We start from the raw sequence: 26,472 nt of genomic DNA, 5'->3' as shown, positions 1-26,472 counted from the left end.
CCTTTTGATCTCTCCGCCACGCAGTGTGGTCATGTTTTGTATATAATTGTGGGTAACTCCACACATGAGTGGGAAAAGCGGGCTTTTTACTTTAGCTTTTTATGTTAGTTATTAATAATAAAATCTTATTAAATATAATACTTAGAATATTGGATATTAGTTTTGCTTCTCACACCATCTATCCTGAACAGGAGGCTGCAATTATACACTTAAAAAAATTAGTTGATATGTTTTATTTTGACATCATCTCCACTTCCTACTGTCTCCCTCTTTCTGCTCCCTCTCAAGTAGCTATCCCTTATGGACTAGGATTGAACCTTTGATTTCATTCGGATAGAAAAGTCCTGGGGGACAGAACTCTCCTTTACCAGTGCAGGTCAACTTCTTCTAAGGGTTTTGACTTGGAGAGCTTCTTGAGCACTGAGGGATTTGTTGACTTGCCCAGAGTCAAATTATGTGTCCTGTAAGATTTAGAGGAGCAAAGTGATTTGTCCAAAGTCACACAACAAATGAACGTTGACTTTGCTAAGTTTTCCTCCCCAGAGGATTTCTCCATGAACTTTTGTCAGTCATCTCGTGCATTCTCTCGGAGTGGAGATCTTACCATCTGCCCACCTCTGCCCACCTCCTATATGTACCTTCTTCCCTCTCACCTTTCCACCCTGGAAATAATACTTAAATCAATATTACCTTGGGTGCTATGGAAGACCTGGCAATCTGTTGCCCTAAGAATCCACTCACAATCTCTGTGACTGTCTAGAATGAACCACTTTTCTTTCCTTGGCCACTTGGCAGTAGGCAGCCACCACTTATTGTTGCATTGTATCCATCTTTCTAAAAATGGGCACATTAATTCTGACATTATGGTGAAACTCCAGCCTTTTGGGAAACAATTTGGAATTATTATTTTAAAAAAAGTCACCAATTCTGCAGAACCTTTAGCCCAATGATAAAACTACCAGATGTATACCCCAAAGATAGCCAACAATGAAAAAAAGAACCCATGTGTGTATAAATATTTATAGACCCTATTTACTGCAAACCAAGTTGCTGACCAAGTATTGGAAGATTGGATGAGCAAACGATGGCATGTAAATGTGACAGAATACTATTGCACTTTTAGAAATGATGAAATGAATGGCTCCAGAGGAACCTGGGAAACTTAGCATGAACTGATATGCAGTGAGACGTGCTAAACCAAGAGAACAATATTCAATAACAGTATTGTCCCCTTTGAAAAACTAAATGAGCTCTCTAATCAATATAATGACCAACTATGATTTTAGAAGACTGATACTAACTAGGCTACCTACCCCATGACAGAAAAGTAAGGGACCCCAGATAAAAAATGACACGCCTTTACAGAGACAATAATAAGTTTTCCTTGATCATGCACATTCATTACAAGGGTTTCCTTTTTCTTTTCTTTTTTGCATTTGGAAGTAGAGTAAGACAAGAAAGTAGAATATGGATAGGAAAGCAAAAATTTTAAAAACGAAAGAAAGAGAGCAATTAAAGATCCTTTTTTTCTCTTTTTTATATACTTGTTTATTTAGTATGATTTTCCCCCCCAGGTATCTCTGTCCTTTCCTTTCTTTCCTACACCATAGATTAAGGTATCATCCAACAGAAAGATATATAGATGTAGATTGTGTCTTTCATGTTTCTATTTCTCAGTTCATTCTCTAGATATGGAGATCCACAACTTATTCTTCAGGTATTAATTCTTTAGCTGTATATTATGTTCTCTTGGTTCTAACTTGTTTCACTCTTCATTACTTCATATAGGTCTTTTGAAGATCCTTTTTTAAAAAAATGAATTGAAGAGAATAGAAGGAAAGGTTAGCATTAGGATCACCACAGCAATCACAAAGAAGCAAGATGGCTTTGAAAGTTATATGTTGAATTTATTATGCATTTAAAAGCAAGGCAACACTTCCCAGCTGTGTGACCCTGGGCAAGTCACTTAACCCCCATTGCCTAGCCCTTACCACTCTTCTACCTTGGAGCCAATACACAGTATATCCCACAAATATAACAAAGGTAAGGGCTTTATCTAAAATAAATAAATAAATAAATAAATGAAAGCAAGACAAGTTGTACACAATAGAGATCTGCAGTTTCTTATGCAAATTCTCTTCTATAATGTATATATGTACATAATAAATATTATATGTATATATGTACATAATAAATATATTCACACATACATGGAGATTTCCATTTTATTTGCTATTTATTAGAATCATAACTTTAAAAAATTATAATGTAGGAGTTGTACTTGAATCATTTTTCCAATTCTTTCTCATTCTTTGTGATCCCATTTGGAGTTTTCTTGGCAAAGATATTAGAGTGTTTTGGCATGTCCTTCACCAGATCATTTTACAGATGAGGAAACTGAGGCAAACAGGGTGAAGTGACTTGTCCAGGTTCACCCAGCAACTAAGTGTCTGAAGCAAGATTTGAACTCATGAAGATGAGTCTTCCTGATTCTAAGCCTAGCACACATGGTGCCGCCATATTGTGGGAGACATGTAAGAAACATGTAATATGAGATATCCACAGAGTAGATGACAGATAATCTGGTTGGAAAAGACTCTAGCAATGAAGGGGGATGGAGAGGGACAACTATGTGAAACCTCCCAAAGAAGATCTGATTCTTAAAGTCTTAAAGGAAGCAAAAGAAGCTAGAAAGTGGAGATGAGAAGAGAGAGCATTTCAGACATGGGAAACAGCCAGAGAAGTTTCAAGGAGTTAGTTTGAAGTATGAGCAGTGCTTGAGTTCACTCTGTAAACATAGGCTCACTAAATTGAGGGCAATCATCTCCCATATTCAAAGGCTGACCTCAATGGTGCTGTCTCTAATGACTATGTGAAAAGTTAGGGAAGAGTCTGGACATGGTAGCCCATATCTCTGTTGTCTGCTGGGTTAAGGGAAGGCTGAGTTGAGGGATCACTTGAGCTCAGGAGTTCTGCTCTGCAATAACACTGACTTCAATCAGATGTCTGAATTACTTCTGGCCTCTAAGGTCAGGGGACCACCAAGACACTGAAGAAAGGACAAAATGGCCCAGGTTGGAATTTGAGCCAGTCAAAGCTTCTGTACATATCAGCAGTGGGGCTGGGACCATGAATGGCTGCTGCCCTCCTAATCTGGGCAAGATAGGGAGATTCCAATGTTGAAATAAGATATTATAAAATACAAGTGGAGTGTGCAACTGGAGACTTCTATAGCCTGAATTAGAAATGAGGCAATTGCTGAAATCTTGTTGGGATACTTTTCCATAGGTGCCAACCACATGGCATAGCTTGGAAACCAAGATGCCTCACTGCTTTGTGGGAGTTTTCATTCTTGTCTTCCACAAAGAGATAAAAAGGAATCTCGTTCTGTTGAAGATATTTCATATATGGAATCATCATCTCCCTTAGCATGCCTCTGCCTTGATATTCTGGCAGGGTATAAGCCATTCTTAATTCACAGGCTGCATCCATCACATTCCAGGATATGGGATTCCCCTCAGGACCAAGCAAACAATATGCAGGAAAGTTCTGGATGCATCTTTTGATATATCTCAGACTCTTCTCATTCTTTCCAAATTTCCAATTTTTGTTCACCAGCTCAGAATGAGAGACATCCAGGAAGGTAGTTTTGAACTTATCAACTTCACTGCAAAAGAAAAAAATAAACAAAGGAAAATGATTGCTTTCATTCCCAATTATTTCTCAAATGTTTCCTACTTCCAGGCTTTTGTTTGTGTTAGTTACCTATGACTCTCATGTCCCTTTCTCCCTTCTCTCCAAGCATATCATAATCCACTGATTTCCTACCCTTCCTTTAAATCCCAGATTGAATGGCATCCCCCTCATAAAATCATTCCTGATCCCAGTGTGGTCCAGTGGAAAACAGACTGGCTTTTGTAATAAGAAAACATGGATTAAAATATTACCTCTCCCCCTTCTGGTTCTGTGATCTTGGTCAATCCACACTTCCATCCTGGCTTTTTATATGCAAAATGAAGGGGCCATACTAACTAGCCTCTGGGTTCCCCTCCAGTTATAGATCCAAGATCATTCAGTTGGAATGATCATTTCCATTGTTCTTTGCTTTCTTGTTATCCACTTACCACACTTGAACCTAGTATATTCACTAGGGAAGTCCCATTATTCTCACTGGGTTGTAAGTTTCTTGAAGGAAACGACCATTTTTCATTTATTTTTGCATGTCATCCAATGTCTCTCATGATAATGCTGCATATTATTTATTGAATGCCTTGTCCAATTTTCCTTTTGACACAGATCATAACTTTGACATTCCTCAAGAGTTGCTTTGAAGACAGGAGTAGGAAGTTTCTACTACATGCTTAGTGTGGTGGATACAGAGGAAAACAAATCCTGACTTCAAGAAGCTTAAGTAACATGTCTGTCCACATGAACTGGATAGATTTTCTGAGGGAAAACCTTTTGAATCTATTGGGCTATGAATAAGGAAGGAGATGGGACTCCTGATAGGTTTGGGGAACATTGAAGCTACTTTCTGGCCAAATGAATGGAGAAGAGATTTCTTCAGATAACTGACAACTTTTAGAGAGAGAAAGATAGAGGGAAGTGAGTTCCTGGAGCCTTCAGAGCCTCAGACAATTTAGATGACTTAGAAGAAATTACTCCTTCCTTCAATATGTTTTTGGTGATTCTAGATTGGGTTGATACGGTGACTTGCTCTTGGTGAAATGTGAGATTACTCTCTCTCCTGGCCCATGAATCAGGCCATTTTTATATTTAGATAGTACACACACCTATGTCTTTTACTTATTTTCTATTAAAATAATCAAAAATATTCAGCAGTAAATTGACTGAGGCAATTTTGTAAGATTCAACTCCTCACCATGTTTCTAGTATTGGCTTCCTCTAAAATCAATTGGACTGATCAAAGACATGTTACACCATCTATTGTCAGTCCTAATCTAAGACTCTCTAGAAAGTTGGACATGGCAGAATTTGAGTTCCCATGACCAGTTAGGTCTATCTCCATTCCACAATGGGGCAACAGATGAGGATGTTAGTGAATGATCATGGGTGTTTCACGTCTCTATTTTATGCCACAAACCAGATAATGAAATTTAATCCTTTAATTATCAACAATCCAGGATGTGATATTAGAAGAGGCGGCTATATATGTTCCTACCTCTTAAACTTTCCAGTGTTTTGGTTATCTGTTTCCTGGGATTTCCCAAATATTCTTTTATTGTAAGATTTCATTTGCAGCGTAGCTTCTGTTATATAGAGAACACACTTGGAATAATCTATTTGCACTGACTTTGAAGCTGCAACACTTTTTATCTTCTCATCCAAACTCTGTTGTAAACCTGAGGAAGAGAAAGATGAAGGCAACATAGACCTTATTTTAGATTGTCTTTGCATCTTCTGAGAGAGCACAACTTAATGGAAACAGCATTGGCTTTGTAATCAGAGACCCTGGGTTAGAATCCCAGCTCTAATTGTTTCTTCACCAAGTGTTTATGGCTAAGACCCTTCCTCTTTCTGGGCCTTATTTTCCCCTTCTATAAAACAAACAATCTAAATCTAAACCATAGTGCTAGGATGGACCTCAGAGTCCATCTAATTCAACCCTTTCATTTCACAAATAAAAGAATTATAGCCCAGAGCTAAGTTACTGTTATTGTGTACAACATTCTCCCGGTTCTGTTTATTTCACTCTGTATCAGTTCCTGCAGCTCTTTCCAGCTTTTCCTGAAATCTTACTTATCATTTCTTATAGCACAAGAGTATTCCATCACAAACATGTGCCACAATTTGTCCATCATTTCCCAATTGATGGTCATCCCCTCAGTTTCCAATTCTTGGTCTGGCTCTAAATCTTATTCAATAACTCAATAAATTAGGATATTAGGACACATATAATAGGCACTCCTGCAAAGTGGAAGAATCTTTAGTGCCTGAACTTGTGCATCTCTCTCTAACTCTATATGAGCAAAGATACATATTAGCTTTAGCTTATATTTAAACTTTATAAATAGCTTAAATTTAACTTAGATGATGCTCTTTTTCATATTTACTCTGTCTTTACTTTTGGCAATTGACCCATTTCCTCTCCTTACACTGATGTCACTTCTTCAATGATAGCTATTTCTCTACTTTCTCATCCTTCTCTTCTTCCCTAAGCTAGAAAGATTTTCTGTCTAATTTTTTGCACATAGCAAGTGTTTAATAATGTTTATTGACCAATAAGTGGATTCCTCCTGGAACCACTATTTTCTGGAAGTGTCCAGTTCAGCTACACTCACTGCTTCATTTTTCTCTTGATTGTGTTCCTGACTCTCCACATTTCTCCCCCTGTCCTCCAGATGAGTACCATCTCCTTCCCCCTCCCTTCCTTCCTTTATTGCTTGTATTTGTATCCCCAGAGCTCAGCACATTAAATGCTGAATAAAGACACTCTGACTGTGGAGATTAAAATTAATATGCAAATACTAAATATTATATTTATATGTGTTTTATTAATGATAAACTAACAAAAGAGACTAACTAAAAGGTACTAACCAGCTCACTCCCAGGAACCAAAGAGAAAGAGCGAGGAGTTAACAGCCAACTATAAAACAATAACGTGAACACGCAAATATGGAAGTGCAGGAGAGATTAAAGGGAATTTTGGGAAAACTAAGGGACTTATGGGAGATGAAATCCAAGGTTCAAAATTTCCATTCATACATGACTTATCCATATTTCTCACAGATGTGTTTATGCTCTTCTTGTGCACTTAGAATCATAAACTAAAAGAATGATTTGGGAAGGAATCTTCAGTAGAATCTATGCTATCATCACCTCATTTTGAAAAGGGAAGAAATGAAGACCTAGAGAAGCTAAGTTACTTGCCCAAATTTACATAAGCAATTTGAGTGTCAAAGTCAGAATTTGAACTCGAACACTCAGAGAAATAGGAAGAAAACTAAAGGAGATCAGTTTCATGGATGCCAAAGAAAGAGAGTATTTTGGAGTGGTCAACCAAAAGCTGTGTATGCTAAGGAGGATATGAACTGAGAACAGAAAAATCAGATTTATCAATGAGAAGATCATTGGTAGCTTTGGTGAGTATCAGCTGGGGTGGTAAGTCAGAAGCTAGATTGCAAGTGGTTGTGTGTAGAGGTAAGGAAATGGAATAAATGAAAGAAGATGATTCTATGAGTTTGACTATAAAAGGGTTGGGCAGCTAGATGGTTCAGTGGATAGAGTGCTGAGTTCAAATGTGACCTCAGACACTTCTTAGCTGTGTGGCCCCCTGGGCAAGTCCCTTAGCCTCTGATTGCCTAACAAAAAGCTCCACTGAAGAAAGAAATGGCAAATATCTTAAGTATCCTTGCCAAGAACACCCCATGGATAACTATGCTCCATTGGGTCATGAAGAGTCAGACATGACTGAAAGACTAAATAACAACTACCGAAAAGGGATGGGATGTAGGAATTGAACTGAGAAAGTTTCACAGTCTCTTAACTATTTTTATAGGTGGGAGAGGCTTGTCCTTATTTGTGAATAGTTGAAAAAGACAGTGGACAAATAGAGCCTAAAAATGGAAATGATTGAGGGAGCAAGTTCTGAGAAGAGAGTAGAAGAAGAAGGAATCAAATGGACAAGAAGAAGGATTAGTCTTGGTAAGGAAAAGGACCCCTGCTCCTCAGTGACCAGAAAAGAAGAAGAGAGGCGAGGAGGTGATAGAAAGAGGTATTGAGGGTCAAAGGAGGGGAGAAGAGAAAGCTCATAGTTGGTATAAAAAGACATTAATAATAGTAGAATTTTAGAAACCATCTACTCCACACTCTTCATTTTAAATGATACCAAAGCCTAGAAATAAGGAATATTATTTAGGTTCATGCTGGAAGGCAATGACAAAGCCATGATCAGAGTCTAGGGAAAACATAATGCTATTTCCCCTCCTCAGAACCCCTTCCCAAGGAAGTTACCATGTAGTTGAATTTGTAAGAAATCTTGGTTTGAAATCCAGCTTTATCACTTGCAGGTGTGTGAACTTGGGGAAACCATTTCATGACTTTGTTGAGAAGTTTCTTAGTCCTTAGATAGAGAAAATAATACCTAAACTTATCAACTAACCAGGATTCTGATTTTTGTCTCAGTTACTTGTCCATTTGTTTTGTCGCCTCAACTAGATCATAAGGTCCTTGAGGGAAGGGATCGTGCCATTCTCATTTTCATATGCCAAATGCCAACAATGGTCCCTTTCATATAGTTAGTGCTTAATCAATGTTACCTGTTTTTTAAGAATTTCTGTTTGCTTCTGAATGGTTACCTTGGATTCTGAGACTCTGATCCCAGTTAATGACTTTATTAGATTCCAGGATCTCTGGTAATCTCTCAGGAGTTTTGGAGAAGATGTGATAACAATTTATGTAGTGATCCATGTCATCAGTCATTTCCTGTGCAGGATGGGGGGAAAGAAAGTGGGATATCATTGTCACAGAAATGACAAAGCACTCCTGTGTCTGTTCCAAGAAAACCCTGAAGGGGTCCCAAAGATTTAGACATGACTGAACAGAAACAACAAAAGACCAGGATAGAATATTCTTAACAAAGGTGTACATACACACACATAGGATACACATAGACATGTTTGGACATAGAAATATGTGTATCAATGAATATACATGAGCACAAATGTATATAAAACAGACTTGGTGAACCTTTTAGCCACAGAAACACTCCCAGATCATCTACTGACTGGTAGAGACTTGTTGGTCCTCACAGTTAAGTGGTACAATAGATAGAGCTCTAGGCTAGAACTGAAGCAGATATGAGTTCAAATCTAGCTTCAGACAGCTAGCTCTGTGACCTTGAGCAAGTCACTAAAAAAAAATCATCACCATCTGCCTCAGTTTACTTTTTTGTAAAAATAGAGATAATAATAACATAGGGTTGTTGTGAGGATCAAATGAAAGAATCTTTGTAAAGTGCCTTGTACTGGGCTTGATATATACTAGATGCTCATTGAGTGCATTGAATGCGAGTTTCCTTCCTACAGAGGGAGTAAGCAAATTGATGAAGGTCCCAAAATGTTGGGTGTGATTGCTATAATTCTTAAATGAGCAGAGGCAAATCTCTTAACTCGTGGTGCTTTAACACAGACAAAACATGTGGTAATTCTAGACACAGTTTGCTTCCAACTTACCTTTTCAAGTCTGCCTCATTTTATTTCCTATTCTATGGCCCAGCCAAACTGGCCTTCTGGTTCCTTCTATGGCATTTCATCTCCTGGATCTGTGACTTGTCAGACTTTCTCCCGTGCCTAACATGTACTCTCTCTCCTCCTTGTCTCTGCCTCTCAGGATGCCTGGCATCCTTCAGTGCTCAGCCCTGGCTCTACCTCAGGTAACAAGCCTTTTCTGACTATGCTTCTATCAAGCTTCTTTTTTTTCTTAACCAAAATACATATTTGGGCACTTAGGTGCACAGAGGATAAAGTGCTGAGCCTGGAGGCAGGAAGACCTAACTTCAAATCTGGCCTTGGGCACATAGAAGATATGTGACCCTGGGCGAGTCCCTTAATTCTTTTTGCCTCAGTTTCCTTATCTGTAAAATGATTTGGAGAAGAAAATGACAAATGATTTAAGTGTCTTTTGCCAAGAAAACACCAAATGGAGTCAATAAAGAATTTGAAACAATAAAAACAGCACCTTTTATTAAATTTCTTGTGTATTTTTATGTTTACTTATATGTGTACATGTTTCCTCTTCTGTAGTAAAATAACTTCCTTAACTCTAGGGTAAAGTCTGTTCCATTTTTGTCTCCTTAATCTTCATGTCTAATCCATGTAGTAGGTAACTTAAAGTAGGTGCAAGTAATGTTTCACACTTGGTAGGCAATTAACAAATGCTACTTAATTAACAGGAATATATTTGATTTGGAACAGATGTTCAATAAGAATATTCTCTTAGATAATCAAATCAACATTGGTCAGGGGTCTTCCCTCCAAGCAGGTTCCTTTTGGCAGGAGATACCAGATTGCCAGGGTTTGGGAAAATAAGTAGAGTGGTAGAAAAAAAGAGAGCATTTGGAATCAGGGAATTTGAATTTGATACCAGTTGTGCCATTTACTACCTGTGGGAGCTTCCCTAAGTCACTTCCTCTCTATGGGTCTCAGTTTCCCCAACTATAAAATTAGAGGGCTAAATCAGATAATTTCTCAGGTTCCTTTGAGTGCTAAATGCTTTAATATCCTTGAGTGACTCTGAAGATGCTTAAAACAGCATTATTGATTTTTATTTTAAACAAAAAAATGTTCACAGTTATATTTCCAGGATAATGAAGCTGACCTAGAATAATTAAAAACAAAATAAAACAAAACACATAAGCAAAAAATCATGTGCTCTTGGTACAAAAGGGAAAGCCAAGTTAATTATTAGAAAAAATAGTTTGAAAAGAAATCAAGAGGTCAGAATAGATACCTGGTAAAGTAAGAATCAAGAAGGAAAGCTCAATGGCACATTTATAGGAAGACCTCATAATTCAGTCATAGGAGGAGAAATAGCCAATAAGACACACTATCAACTAATACCAAGAATGGAAGAGGTGTTTTAATGGTGCTACCCATCTTTCTATATTTTCTAGAGAATCTCTGACAGGTTTTAGGTAGAAGTGTGGCTCTGGTCCTTGATTCTCTGTCTCCCTCAACATGGCCCCAGTCCAATACCTTAACTTTTATACAAACTCTCCCAAACTTAGAATACTCTCTGTCCTCACTGCCAACTTAAACTCTTTTTTTTAAAGATAACATTACATTTTTTTTCATTTTTTTCATTAATTTAGAATATTTTTCCAGGGTTACATGATTCATGTTCTTTTCCCTCCTCTCTCTCAGAGCAGACAAGCAATTCTACTGGGTTTTATATGTATCAGTGTTCAAAATCTATTTCCATATTATTACTATTTGCAATAGAGTGATTATATCCCCAGTCATATCCTCATCGAACCATATCCTCATCGAACCTCATCGAACTGATCAAGCAGTTGTTTTTCTTCTGTGTTTCTGATCCCACAGTTCTTTCTCTGGATGTGGATAGTGTTCTTCCTTATAAGTCCCTCAGGGTCTTATAGATCCTGGATCATTGCATTGCTGCTAGTAGACAAGTCCATTTCGTTCTATTGTGCCACAGTGTATCTGTCTCCGTGTATAATGTTCTCCTGGTTCTGCTCCTTTTGCTCTGCTTCAATTCCTGGAGGTCTTTCCAGTTCACGTGGAATTCTTCCAGTTCATTATTCCTTTGAGCACAATAGTATTCCATTACCAACAAATACCACAATTTGTTCAGCCGTACACCAATTGGTGTACACCCCCTCATTTTCTAGTTTTTTTGCCACCACAAAGAGCCCAGCTATGAATATTTTTGTGCATGTATTTTTCCCTATTATCTCTTTGGGGTACAAACCCAGCAGTGGTATGACTGGATCAAAGGTCAGGCAGTCATATAAAGTCCTTTGGGCATAGTTCCAAATTATCTTTTAGAATAGTTGAATCAATTCACAACTCCACCAGTAATGCATTAGTGTCTCAATTTTTCCACATTCCCACCAACATTTATTACTTTCCTTTGCTGTCATATTGGCCAATCTGCTAGGTATAAGGTGGTACCTCAGAGTTGTTTTGATTTTAATTTCTCTAAGTATAAGAGATTTTGAACACTTTTTTATGTGCTTATTGATAGTTTTGATTTCTTTATCTGAAAACTGCCTATTCATGTTCCTTGTCCATTTATCAATTGGGGGATGGCTTGACTTTTTTGAACAACAGACTTAACTTCTTATAAATCTGAGAAATTAGACTTTTTCAGAGGTTTTTTTCATAAAGATTTTTTCCCTAGTTGTTACTTTCCTTCTAATTTTGGTTGCATTGGTTTTGTTTGCACAAAACCTTTTTAATTTAATGTAATCAAAATTATTCATTTTACATTTTGCAATATTCTCTATCTCTTGCTTGGTCTTAAAATCCTTTCTTTCCCACAGATCTGACAAGTATATTATTCTATGTTCACCTAATTTGTAAGTAAATATATAATTTCCTTTTTTATATTTAAATCACTCACCCATTCTGATTTTATCTTGGTATAGGGTGTGAGATGTTGATCTAAACCTAATTTCTCCCATACTGTTTTCCAATTTTCCCAGCAGTTTTGAGGTCACTTAGCCCAAGCCTATTCCATTGATCCTCCCTTCTTTCTCTTAACCAGTACCATATTGTTTCGATGATCACTACATTATAGTTGTGATTAGAAAAAGTTAGTTAAGGGAAAAAGGTCTCCTCTGGTAGGAGAAAAAGGGTCCCCTTCAGTAGGCACTTCTTAAAAAAAAAAAAAAAAAAGGCTCTTCCACCAGTTGGGGGAAAAAGGTGCGAAAACCCAGGCTCTAGCACTTTCTCTTATATCTTCCTCAGACACCTCCCACAAAGGAAGTAGGAGATGTCTAAGGAAGTTAGGATAGAGAATCCTGGAAGAGGTAGTCTCTCGGGGTTAGTGCATTTAAAAATGCACATTATACAGTTTAAAATCTGGTATTGTAGGCCCCAATCCTTCACAATGTTTTTTTCATTATTTCCCTTGATATTCTTGATTTTTTGTTCTTCCAAATGAACTATGTTATAATTTTTTTCTAATTTGATAAAGTTTCTTGGTAGTTTGATAGGTATGGCACTGAATAAGTATATTAATTTGGGTAGGATTTTCATTTTTATATTAGCTCATCCTACCCATGAGCAATTAATATTTTTCCAATTATTTGAATCTAGTTTTAATTGTGTGGACAGTTTTTTGTAGTTGTGTTCATATAATTCCTGTGGCAAAGAGATTCCTAAATATTTTATATTGTCTAGGATGATTTTAGATGGGATTTCTCTTTCTAACTATTGCTTCTGAGTTGTGTTGGAAATATTTAGAAATGTTGATGATTTATGTGGGATCTTATTGGGAAGGCTTCCAACTTATCCCCATTGCAGATGATACTTGCTGATGGTTTTAAATATATACTGTTTAGTATTTTGAGGAAAGGCCCATCTATTCCTATACTTTTTAGTGTTTTCAAAGGGAATGAGCATTGTATTTTGTCAAAGGCTTTTTCTGCATCTATTGAGATAATCATGTGATTTCTGTTGGTTTGGTTATTGATATGGTCAATTATATGGATGGTTTTCCTAATATTAAACCATCCTTGCCCTCCTGGTATAAATCTCATTTGATCATAGAGAATAATTCTTGTGATGATTTGCTGGAGTCTTTTTTGCTAATATTCTATTTAAGATTTTTGCATCTATGTTCATTAAGGAGACTTTTTTTTAATAGTTTTCTTTCTCTGTTTTTGGTCTGCCTAGCTTTAGAATCAATACCATATTAATGTCATATAAAATTTGGCAAGACTCCTTCTTTGCTTATTTTGTCAAATAGTTTGTATAGTATTGAGATTAGTTGTTCTTTAAATGTTTGATAGAATTCACTTTGAATTCATCTGGCCCTGGGCATTTTTTCTTAGGGAGTTCCTTGATGGCTTCTTCAATTTCTTTTTCTGAGATGGGATTGTTTAAGTATTCTATTTCCTCTTTTGTTAATTTAGGCAATTTATATTTTGGTAAATATTCACCCATTTCCCCTAGATTGTCATATTTATTGCCATATAATTGGGAAAATAGTTCTTATTACCTTAATTTCCCCTTCATTAAAGTTGAGATCACCCTTTTCATCTTTGATACTGCTAATTTGATTCTCTCCTTTCTTTTTTGATTAGATTAACCAGTACTTCATTTATTTTATTTGTTTATTCAAAGTACCAGCTCCTAGTCTTATTTATTAGTTCAATAGTTCTTTTACTTTCATTTTTATTAATTCCTCCTTTGATCTTTAGGGTTTTCAATTTGGTCTTTATCTGAAGGTTTTTAATTTTTTCTTTTTCTAGTTTTTTATGTAGCAATCCCAATTCATTGCCCTCTTCCTTCTGTATCTTGTTGATATAGGCATTTAGGGATATAAATTTTCCTCTGAGTACTGCTTTGGCTTTATTCCATAGATTTTGATATTTTGTTTCCTCGTTGTCATTCTCTTCAATGAAATCAGTAATTGTTTCTATGATTTGTTCTTTGACCCACCAGTTTTGAAGAATTAGATTATTAAATTTTCAATTAATTTTAAACTTGTGGGGGCAGCTGGGTAGCTCAGTGGATTGAGAACCAGGCCTAGAGACAGGAGGTTCTAGGTTCAAATCTGGCCTCAGACACTTCCCAGCTGTGTGACCCTGGGCAAGTCACTTGACCCCCATTGCCTACCCTTACTACTCTTCTGCCTTGGAACCAATACACAGTATTGACTCCAAGATGGAAGGTAAGGGTTTAAAAAAATTTTTTTTTAAACTTGCCTCTCCATGAACCCCTATTAATTATGATTTTTGTTGTATTATGGTCTGAAATAATTACATTTATTATTTCTTCTTTCCTACATTTGTTTGCAATGTTTTTATGTCCTAGTACATGGTCAGTCTTTGTATCTGTGCCATGTGCTACTGAAAAGACTATATATTCCTTTTTATTCCTATTTATTTTTCTCCAGATATCTATTAGCTCTAATTTTTTCTAATATTTCATTCATTTCCCTTCTTCTTATTCATTTTTTGCTTCTATTTATCTAGTTCTGATAGAGGAAGATTAAGGTCCCCAACTAGTATGGTTTTACTATCTATTTCCTCCTTAAGCTCCTTTAGTTTCTCCTTTGAAAATCTGAATGCTGTACCATTTGGTGCATATATGTTGAGTATTGATATTTCTTCAGTATTTATACTGCCTTTCATGAAGATGTAATTACCTTCCTTATCTTTTTAATGAGATCTATTTTTGCTTTAGCTTTGTCTGATATCATAATTGCTACTCCTACCTTCTTTGATTCAGCTGCAGCCCAGGAAATTCTGTTCCACCCTTTTACCTTTACCCTGTGTATGTCTACCTGCCTCAAGTGTGTTTCTTGTAGATGACATATGGGAGGATTCTGGTTTTTAATCTATTCTGCTATTTTCTTCCTTTTTATTGGTGAGTTCAACCTATTCACATTCACAGTTATGATTATTGTCTGTGTATTCCCCTCCATTTGGACTTTCTCCTTTGATTCTGCCTTTTCTCTTATCCCTCTTACCCTTCCCTTCAACTTCTTGCTTTTAGTCAGTCTCCCCTCTTTCTGCTGCCTAATGTTATTCCCCTTCTCAGCCCCCTCCCCTCTTATTTATTCCCCTCTTACTATAGTGCCTTTTAAATGACCCCCAACCCTCCCTCCCTTGTCTTGCTCCCCTTCCCACCAGCTCATTTATTGCCCTTCTACTTCTCTATAGGATATGATACAATTCTCTGCCCCAATAGATCTGATTGTTCTTCCCTCTCTGGTTCAATTTAAATGCTCATAAAATTTATGTATTACCTATCTCCAACTTCTTTCACCCTTCCATTATATTGGTCTTCCCACCCTCCCCACATGTGCTTCTTTATGAAATATAAATTTACTCCATTTTATCTATGTTCCCATTTCTCTTAATAATATCCTCTTTTCCCCCTAGTTTTTTATATATTTTTTGACATATCATCATATACAGTTTGTCACTGTACCCTCTAAGTATACTTCTTCTAGCTACTCCAATGATAATAACAATTTTAAGAGTTACCAATATCATCTTTTTTATAGGAATACAAATCATTTGAATTTATTGGGTCCCTTAAAAAAAGTTGTTTTTTTCCCTTTCTTAATTACCTTTTGGTGATTCTCTTGAGTTCTGTGTTTGAGCATCAAATTTTCTGTTTAAATCAGGTCTTTTCTTTAGAAATGCTTGGAAGTCATCTATTTTATTAAATGACCATACTTTCCCCTGCAAGAATATAATTAATTTTGCTGGGTAGTTGATTCTTGGTTGTAGACCCAGTTGCCTTGCTTTCTAGAATGATATATACCATGCCTTCCTGTCCTTCAGTGTGGATGCAGCCAGGTTCTGTGTTATCCTAACTGTGACTTCATAATATCTGAATGGTTTCTTTTTAGCAATTTATAGTATCTTTTCTTTGTCTGGTAGTTCTTGAACTTGGCTATAACATTCCTGGGTGCTGTCAATTGAGGATTAAATGTAGGAGGTGATCTGTGGACTCTTTCAATCTCCACTTTATCCTCTTGTTCAAGAATGGCAGTTTTCTTGGATAATTTACTATAGAATAATGTCTAGACCTTTTCTTTTGTCATAATTTTCTGAAAGTCCAATAATTCTTAAATCGTCTCTTCTGGATCTATTTTCCATTGATGTTTTATGAATGAGATGTTCCATATTTTCCTCAATTTTTTCATTCTTTTGATTTTGTTTTATAGACTCTTGCTGCCTTATAAAGTCATTTACTTCTAGTTGTTGGATTCTAATTTTTAAAGACTGAATTTCATCCCTGGATTTTTGGTCTGTTTTTCTTTCTAGGTCATCTTTCACTTTTTTTGCCTCATTTTCAAGCTGGTCAATTCTAGCTTTTAAGACACCTTTTTTATTGTTTTAGTTCATGTGCCTCTGTTTCCAGATGATCTATTTTGCTTTTTTAAGTTCCTTTTCCAATTGTCTCCAGCCTTTCTTAGTTGTTTTTTAATTATATCCTGAGTTCTTCCAAAGCCTGTGTCCAATTCTTTGGAGTTTCTGAGTTTTTGCTTGCTGTTCCTTGTCCTTCTCTGTTCCATTTGTTCTTTGTTCATTACCTGGATAGAAGCTGTCAATTATAATTTCTTTTTTCTTTTTCTGTTGTTTACTCATATTTTTTTCCTTCTTCCTGTCATTGGTTGTAATCTTGCTCCTCTGTTTATTTTCTGGATCTGTGGTTTTGGGCTATTCTGTCCTGAAGGGGCTTCTTCTCTGCTCTGCTGATTAACTAGATTAGGCTGATGGAGTATTAATGAGCCCTGAGACTTCATCTTCCCCAGCTGCTAGCAGAAGCTGAAGGTGAAGGTGTGGATTCTAAAGATATTTACCCTAGTCCTCCTCTCTACTCTTTTCTGCCAGCCACCTCCCTGCCAGCTGCCTGATCAGAGTCCTGAGCTTCCTATGGTATAACCAAAGTACTCTGTTGGGGTTTCAGACTTTGCCCTAGGATCCCAGTCAGCTGGATTCTTACTGTGGGTCTCAGCACAGTAGGTGGGAGAGGGGTATTGGAGATTGAGCTTCTCTGTCCTCTGAAGGCTTCTTATCTGTACTATTAATAGATGGGATTAAGCCTGGAAGAGCTGATCTGCAAAGCTGGATGTGCCCTGAGGCCATAACCTCCAGAGGCAGAGGCCCAGATGGAGAGTGGTGGCAGAAGGCTGGGACCAGGCTGTTCCCTCTTCCCCTCTCCTTTAGCTGCCTCCCTGCCAGCTGTGGTCAGTGCCCTGAGCCTCCAGTAGCTGTGGTAGCAGAGCACTCCCTCAGGGCTGGAACCCTCCTCTGGAGATGCCTGAAACCACCTAGGTCTCATCACAGTAAGTGGGGGATGGGTCCTGGGACCTTCCTTCTTTTTCTTAAACCCAAGAATTCAGCCTTCTCTGCATATCTTTTAAGCTGAATTGAGCAGGAGAGTCCCCTGACTATGTCCTGTTGTTGGATTTGGTTTTCTGTCCCCCTCAAAGCACTTTGTTTTTTATTGTTGTGCAAAGGTTTTAACAGAGGACTTGACTTTCGCTGCTTCTAAGTGGCCATCTTGACTCTGCCTCCTCATAAACTCTTTTCAAAATTCCTTTTAAGACTCAGTTCAAGCTACCATCTTCTACATGAAGCCTTTCCCAATAACCTCCAATTAATAGTGATCTCCCTTCAAATATCTTTGTCTTTTATTCTGTATATACAGGAATCCCTTCCATATTGTGGCTTTCCTCTTTGTGTTTTCAATATATTGTGTGTTGGCACAAGAAATCAAATGGGGATTTGAGGGGAGTTTTGCAGAAGCAGCAGGTGACACATGAAGATCAGATGACACCACAGAAAAAGCTTAGAAACTCAGAAGAGCACCAAATATGTATATTGTATAATATCAAAGTACTTTATCTTTTAATACCATAAATATACACAATTTCTTTTACTCCATATTCTAAATTATCCCAATTTCTAAGTATCTCATAAAAGAAAAAGAAGATATTCAGACTTCTTCTCAGGTATGAAAGGAAGGCCAAAAAAATTTACAAGGATTTTCCAGATTGCAAGGATTCCATCTACCTAATCCCCATGATGAGATACCTAAATTTGGTATCTACTTATATATGTGTATGTTGTCTATTCCAATAGAATGAAAGCTCTGTGAGAGCAAAAACTGCTTTCTTTCTTTCTTAGTTTTCTCAGGTCCTGGCATGTAAGAGTTGCATAATAAGTGCTTGTCAGTAATTTGACCCTACCTCTTTCTGAGGCCGAGTAATGACGGTTTGATACTCTGGCCAGGAGTCTACTAGAACCTCCAAGTTGAAAGGATTTCCCCTACTTATGTGGAAAATGGAGCCATATACCTGTAATAAGAAGACAGAGCCAAGTGAGACTGGAAAAGCTTCATCATTTCATTAAATGTGTCAAGCAGGAAAGTAAAATGGAAGTGGGAGCTGGGGATAAGCAGAATGATAGCACTCTTTTAAGGCCAATTGTGGCTTTGGTGACAATGATGCTTATATGTGTTCATATTCTGCTAATGCTTCAGGAAATAACATTTTTCTTTTTCTCCGTTTTATCTCATCCTTTTCCATCATTCCTCCCTTATCTTCCTGCTTCCCATTATTCTGTGGTGTTCATTATATTTCTTATTTAGAGTCTGGAATTTCTAATGGGATAGCGATGTCCCATCACCTCTTGGGATGTAGGAAAAAAACAATAATAACATTAGTTCCCATTTCTATAGCTTTTCAGTCTTCAATTGACCTCAAAAGACTTATTTTTGGATAGGAGGCACAGATGGATCAGTGATTCCCAAAGTGGGCGCTACTGTCCCCTGGTGGGTGCTGTAGCAATCTAGGGGAGTGGTGATGGCCACAGAAGCATTTATCTTTCCTATTAATTGCTATTAAAATTAAAAAAAATTAATATCCAGGAAGCTAAGTAATACTTTTTCTGGAAAGGGGGCGGTAGGCCAAAAAAGTTTGGGAACCACTGAGATGGATGAAAGTTGGGTTCAAGATTGAAGACAAGAAAAAGCCTGGGCTATACTGAATTTGGGAAATTGCACAGCATCTTAAGTAGTGCTAAGCTGCTCTCTGACACAAAAACTCATCTATTTATTTGTCACTTTAATTATGCAGCTTTACTATATCCCCTGGTCTTCAGTTCTTTATTGTCAACTATTGCTGGAGATTGTCACTTGAATGTCCCATCAACATGGACCAAACAAAATTCAACTTCTGCCCTAAAACCACCCCCTTTCCCAAACTTCACTTTTTTATGGATACCCCCAGCATCCTTATCCCTAGTTTTATAAACTGAATATTTTCCTTTTTTCTTACCACCAATATTAATCAATTGTAGATGCTACCTGTTCTACACAAAGATACTATTAATTTCTCCAATCACAGGCTACAGTCCTCATTCATCTTCCATATAGACTATTGCAATAGACTCCAAACTGGGCTCCGTGTCATCAGCTTCTCTGTCTCCAAGCTGTCCTCCACAGAGCTACTAAAATCATCTTCTTAAGGTCCTCCAATGATTTCTAATGGTTCCCCATTGTGTTGGAGATAGAATATCAACTACTCAGTCTGGCATTTACAGCCTTCCATAATATTGTTCCACTGGCCTCTCCACTGTTGTTTGACATGATTCTTTTCTTTTACCATTCCTGCCAGAGAGGCAACATGGCTGTCCATGGAATCAGGAATCTCAGATTCAAGTTCTGCCTCTATCAAATGGGATCTAGGAGACCTCAAAGCCACTTAAACTCTCAGTACACTAGGGAACTTATAAGACTGTAAGTTAAAGACCCAGACTGCATTGGCTGAAGACATTTTCAAATTGGGAATCCTCTGTGTCAATGAAATCATACATATGGACCCAAAAAAGTTTTCTAGTCAATCTGGATTATTTATTGTTCCTCAAATTAGTCATCCACTTTTTTTTGCTTCTGTACAATTGTTTATGACTCATTTGTTAAATGTACTCCTTTTTTCTCCTAAGCATCTTTCTTTTTTTCTTCCTTTAAGACTTACTTTAGGTACTTAATCCCCAATGAAGTTTACTGATTCTCTAAGGTGTGCACTCACTCTCTCTCTTGCGCGCTCTCTCTCTCTCTTGCTCTCTCTCTCTCTCTCTCTCTCTCTCTCTCTCTTGCTCTCTCTCTCTCTCTCTCTCCCCCTTTCTCCCTGCCCCAGTTATACTTCATATTTACTTTTCTGTATTCCTCAAGTACAATACCTGTAGAATGTAAACCTGTGGAAGGCTCGGATGGATAGTTTCATTTTTTTTTCCTTTGTAGTGCCAGAGCCTAGTGTAATAGGTTTTTTTTTTAATTTTTTTTCTAAACCCCTGTAATTCGGTGTATTGTCTCATAGGTGGAAGAGTGGTAAGGGTGGGCAATGGGGGTCAAGTGACTTGCCCAGGGTCACACAGCTGGGAAGTGGCTGAGGCCGGGTTTGAACCTAGGGCCTCCTGTCTCTAGGCCTGACTCTCACTCCACTGAGCTACCCAGCTGCCCTTGTTATAGGTTTTTAAGGAAATGTTTGTTGAATTTTAAAAAATAATAAAAATTTTCTTTTGATGATGCTCTATGACTACAAATTTAACACTATGAAAACTGTGGTAGACTAAAGGATGTTAGAGAGATCTATAATTGATATAAATAAACTAATAAGCAATGGTATATTTCCAATGATGCCTTGAATAGTAAAAGCAAACCTCTAAGAAATGATTGGAAAAGGAAGTGAGTCCATGATATAATGAAGACCGCTAGGTGGTGCAATGGATAGTGTGGAACTTTGAGTCAAGAAAATCCTTATTCAAACACTTACTAGCTGTATGATCCTAGATAAATCATTTAATATATGTCTGTCTCAATTTCTTCAATTTAAAAATGAGAATTCTAATAGCACTTTCCTTATAGATTGTTGTCAAGATCAAATGAGAACATGTAAAGTGCTTTGCCAAAGCTCTATTAATGGTATCATTATTTTAAGAAAAGGTAAAAGGTCTTTAGCACGTTGAGTAAATTTTCTCTGGAGGACTGATGAGACAACATGGAAAAGGATTTAGGGGAAAAGCAGCCATTCCTGACTGTACCTACACTGTTAGAAGGAAAGAGAATAGAGTGCTAGTTTGAGAAGAAAAGGGATGGGATGGAATAAATAAAAGTTCAAAACATTACTTGGCAAAAGAAGAAACTGAGATTTAGAGCTCTGAAGTGGATCTGCCTGATGTCAAGAAGAATGGTTACTCTAGGCTGACGTTTCTCTGTTTCCTACTTGGTTCCTGAGTCTCTCCTTGTGGCACAGGGATGGCCGCATCTCCATTTGGCTTCACCCTGTCTCACCTTCAGGGACTCCGGGATGCTTTTGGCCAGGGACTGGTACAGAGCCTGCAGCTTCTGAGCCTCTCGCAACAGGAGCATTGTTTGTGGTGCTGCACACTTCTTTGCCCTTCAGATAAAAATAAATTGGGAATAAAAGGAGTTGAAGGAGAAATGGGATTTCTCAAGAACGTGAGAAAGTAGAGCTGAAGTGAGTGATGGGTGACACCTGACCCAGAGGAGGAAATCTGACCTTACCTATTTCACTCTGACTTGACTCAGAGGCCAGAGGACTAAATGAGATCCTACTATATCCAGCTACTTGGGTGCCTGGGGATGAAAACGTGACCTTTAGATGATTTCCCTTAGAGAACACAGGGTGCCCTTCAGTATCCTAGAAATCTGAGGATTGCCATAGTACCAAAAGCAGGCTTTGATGTTGTGGGGAATGAAGTCACTGGAATGAGTGAGATCCAAAGGTCACTCACATCCTGGTCTCTTTCTCTCTAATAGTACACAAAGTCCCAGGAACAAAAATTTGCTGATAAAAAGTGATGTTAGCCAAAAGCAGTCTACGTAAGACACCATCATCGAGATGATGGACTCTGAGAGGGAAGAGGAATGATTCTAATCATTTTAATGCTTCACACTTTCCTAACCGCTTCTGGAAGCAGAATTGAAAGGGGTCTGCTCTCCACGTAAAATGTGCATATCCACACGGGCATGGGCCCTCTCACCACAGACACTGTGACCCTAGAGAGGACATCTACAGGTAGAGCTGGGCACTTCCCCACTTCTCTCTGAAGGAGATCATGGTCCCAGCTGGGAAGTGAGCAAGGGAAGAGTCCAGGATCATGAGGCTGCTCATTCTCTCCTCGTGCTAGACTAATATAGCTAGCTGAACTCTACTATTTCAGTTTGATGAGCATAATTTTGTAAATCCCCAAACGACAAAGTTTATGGTCTCTATTCCTCAAATAGGGTAACTCGAGAAGGCTTCACTCCTTTCCAACATTTAACTTGATAGATCTTATTGGCTTCTTCCCCCTATTTAAGCTCGTAAACTTCTTAATGTCAGGAATTGTATCATTTTTTGCTTTCATATTCCCAATGCCTATTATGTACTTAATAGTAAACATTTAACAAATGCTTTTCCATTTCATTCCACTCTACATATTAGATATCTAACAGATGTGGTTGTGATTGGTTAATCGAACTTCACTAAAACCCTATAAAGTGGACAGCACAGCTGTTGTCATCTCCATTTTGCAAAGGAGGAAACCAAGACTTGGAGAGTATAATTAAATTAACTAAGTTCACTCAGCTAGTATCTGATTAAGCCAGCACCAGGATCCAGATCTTCATGATTCAAATCCAATGTCCTTTTTTATATACTACATGTAAAATTTTACCCATCTCTCCTCCCACCCTTGGGCTTTTGGACTGCCATTGTGGGTAATTAATCCTCATCAAAGGCCATTGGTTTATTCCCTGAGGTGGTTGAGTTGATATGTGAAGGAAGGAACAAATAAATGAAAAAAACATTTATTAAGTGCTTACTCTGCTCCAGGTACTATGGTGAGCAGTGAGGATACAAATACATAAGTGATACCATCCCTGACTTCATTGACCTTATGTTTGAATGGGGAAGACAAGAGAAAGGGTGACCCCACGGAAGGGAACTTTGGTTTAGGGAGTCATTGCAATGAGTGCAGTCACAGGGAAGTTCACTAACATGCCCTCTCTAGAAGCAACGATGGTATTGTTTTGGTTACAGTTCCCAGAGCAAAAGGAAGAAAGTAGGGTGGTAGGAATGGTGGTGGTGGTGGTTGTCCTTTTTATTTGAAGAGCACCAAATTGGCATCACTGGTGATATCTTTTGAAGTGTATAAATTGGATCTAAGTGAATCAGAGTAGCACAAAGTCAGTGGCCTCAATCTTTCTTCTAGAGTTATCAAAGTCCAATGGGAAGACAAGAGTCAAGATGACTAGTAGATAATGATGATGGGAGATATGTGGGGAACATGTTTGGATGCCAAGGGTCAGCCTCGATCATGTGTGATCGACTTGGAAGCCCCAATGGGTAGGAAGATGCTTTCAATGAATGCTATCACAGAAAGTTTTGGTTATAAGCCCATGTGAGAAGGCACTCATACAGGACTGCTCAACTGGACAGTCTCTGGACAGCATCATGGAGGGTGAGCCTGTACGGTCCGGCACAACTGATACTGTCATGGAATGTGATGAGTGACTTGGAGCCACAAATGAAAACAAAGCCTTTCAGGTTCTGTAATTTCTTTGGGGAAGCCATATTGCCAAACCATCCTGCCCTATCACCACCATGGCGTGGTAGAATGAGCTGTGTGACTTGGAGGTCGCCGGTACTGTGGGAAGATTAGGGGTCCTGACAGGTGGCATCCATTTCCATCCTGCCTCTGATACTAGCTTTGTGAATGAACAAGGCAGGTGTCTTTTCTGGGATTGCTTTTCCTTTGTGGAAAGATTGAGTTGGATCAGATGACCTGTGAGGTGCCTTCCAGCTCTAAATCTATAGTCCTGGGGTTCAGATTTCAAATCTGTTTTTTTCACTCCCTACCAATCTCAGCTTAGACAAGATACTTTGATGCCGTGAAATGAGTGGTATATATCCACATAGACATGGACCTCTAACCCTATAGACAGATGGCCCTGGAGGACACATCGATAGATGACTTTGGACATCTATTCTACTGCTACCTCAGGGATCCTATGATTTAGAACCATAGGATCAGAGTTCAAATCTCAATTCTTCTATTTACTACCAATGATGCCTTAGTGTTGTTGTCATTTTTCAGATGTATCTGGCTCTCTGTGACATTATTTAGAGTTTTCTTGGCAGAGTTACTAGAGTGGTTTGTCATTCTCTTCTCCAGCTTATTTTGCAGATGAGAAAACCGAGAAAAATGTGGGTAAATGACTGGTCCAAGGACACACAGCTAGTAAGTGTCTAAGGCCAGATTTGATCTCAGGAAGATGAGAATTCCTGACTTCAGGCCCAGCACTCTATCCACTATGCCACTTAGATACCCATGTTACCTTAGGCAAAGCCTTAGTCTCTTTATGTCACAAACTCCTCAACTATAAAATGAGGGAACTGGTCTAGATAATTGCTTTCGTCCATTCTGGTTGTGAACTTATATGAGTGTTGCTCAGAATATTTAGATTAGTCCCAAATATAGGTCACCTCCAATATAAACCAGTCCTAAAATGAGAGACCTTTGAAAGGAAAAACTAAATATTTTCTTATATAAAATATAAAAAAAAAATTTAAAATTTAAAAAAATATTTTCTTATAAAATTCCAGTGAGGCAGGAATAGACAAGCACAGCCAGTCTTCCAGATAGCTTTGTAATCAGGAATCCCAAGTTCAAGTCCTGCTTCTTACACATGTTAGATGGATAATACTGTGAAAGCCACTTAACCTTTCAGCGCCCCTAGGGAACTCTAAAAAAACTCTAAGTTTCAGACCCAGTGTAAGTAGATAGAAGAATGAGAATAGTAATTAGTCTAGTAACTAATAACTAGTAAGAAGTAGAGTAGTAACCAAAGAAAAATTATTATACAAAATGCATATATATGTACATAATTACATATATATATATATCTCATTTGTTGTTATTCATTTATTTTGTCACGTCTGACTCTTTATGACCGCATCTGGGTTTTTATTTTGGCAAAGACACTGGGGTAATTACTTAAATATATATGATAGGGTTCCCTTATCTGTGGTTTTGCTTTTAGTGGTTTGAGTTATCGTCAGTCAATCTGAAGTGCCAGAAATCCACTGCAGCCGCAGTCTGTCCCCCACCTCCACCCTCTTTGCTTCCACTTTTTTTAGTTAGTTTTTTTTTTTACATGGGTGCATGGGAGCCTATAGAGCACTGATGGACTGAAGGGGGGAGTGTCAGTAGATGTTTATTTATATTTAAGATTTCAGCCATCTGTGGTAAGTCCTGAAATACATCTCCTATAGATAGGGGTCCCTACTGCATATGTAGATATATATACATTTTATGAGCCAAAGCAATCTTCTAGGCTAAATTTCTCATTTTATAGCTGGGAAATCTGAGGCATAAAAAGATTAAGCATCTTTTCTAAGGTAACATAGGTAGAAAGGAGCAGAGGTGGGATTTGAACTCAGGTACTATGGTTCTAAATCTAAATCTAAACCATAGTGCTAGGATGGACCTCAGAGTCCATTTAATTCAACCCTTTCATTTCACAAATAAAAGAATTATAGCCCAGAGCTAAATTGGGATGTGGGTCTTTTTGTGCTCTTTGGTAAGCAGGAAGCTATATCAATATATACCAGAAAGCTGCTTCAGGGGGTAAAGCCTGAGTCTGATTCCACTCAAGTTAATCAGGAATCTGAGAAAACTTTCTTAACTTTTAGGGAAATATTAATCTAATCCATGTTGCAGTGACTGGGGGGAGAGAAGAGGAGGAGAAAGAGAAACTAATAAATAATGATCCTCTCCTGGCCATTAAATCTATTTTTATCACTTCCACTCTTGTGATCTTCATCCCTTTTATTATTATTCTTTTACTAAGTGTGCAATTATAGACCACAACCACATTTTATTGAAAAAACAGATTTCATGGAAAAGTGTCATGTATTTAGGCTAATAGATTTCCTCTTTTATTTAGTTGAGATGATATTTCTGGGGACAAGAGCATTGCTAGACTTCTATTCAAGAAAGGAAAATCCAGATCTAAAGATGATTAATTCTATGCTCCAAATCAGAGTTATTCCAAGATCCAAGATCCAAATTTAACCCCCTAAGGACACATCATATATACATGAGTTCAGTCCTTGTGGGTAATTATTTTAAAATAAATAAAATGATTGAACTTACCTAGAAAATAGAAAAATTGAAGAATGAGGTGAATAGCCACTGTCCTTCCAGATCCCTGTGTTGGTCAATAAGAG

The 26,472-nt window shown here is 37.7% G+C and overlaps 1 protein-coding gene across 1 annotated transcript; it reads right to left on the bottom strand.

Moving 5' to 3' along the window:
• Positions 1–2,427: 2,427 nt before the first annotated feature.
• Positions 2,428–26,472, bottom strand: LOC123253010 (glycine N-acyltransferase-like protein 2). Its single transcript, XM_044682277.1, has 6 exons — positions 26,399–26,472; positions 21,528–21,633; positions 18,424–18,531; positions 8,319–8,445; positions 5,183–5,363; positions 2,428–3,667 (listed from the first exon to the last, which is right to left on the bottom strand). Exons 2-6 carry the CDS (start codon positions 21,603–21,605, stop codon positions 3,241–3,243), a joined length of 921 nt encoding a protein of 306 aa, XP_044538212.1. The 5' UTR covers positions 21,606–21,633; positions 26,399–26,472; the 3' UTR covers positions 2,428–3,240.

Source organism: Gracilinanus agilis, chromosome 6 (genome assembly GCF_016433145.1).
Source record: "Gracilinanus agilis isolate LMUSP501 chromosome 6, AgileGrace, whole genome shotgun sequence".
Taxonomy (NCBI): Eukaryota; Metazoa; Chordata; class Mammalia; order Didelphimorphia; family Didelphidae; genus Gracilinanus; species Gracilinanus agilis.
Note: the sequence above shows the minus strand (reverse complement) of the source record. Positions and strands in the feature narration are given on the sequence as shown.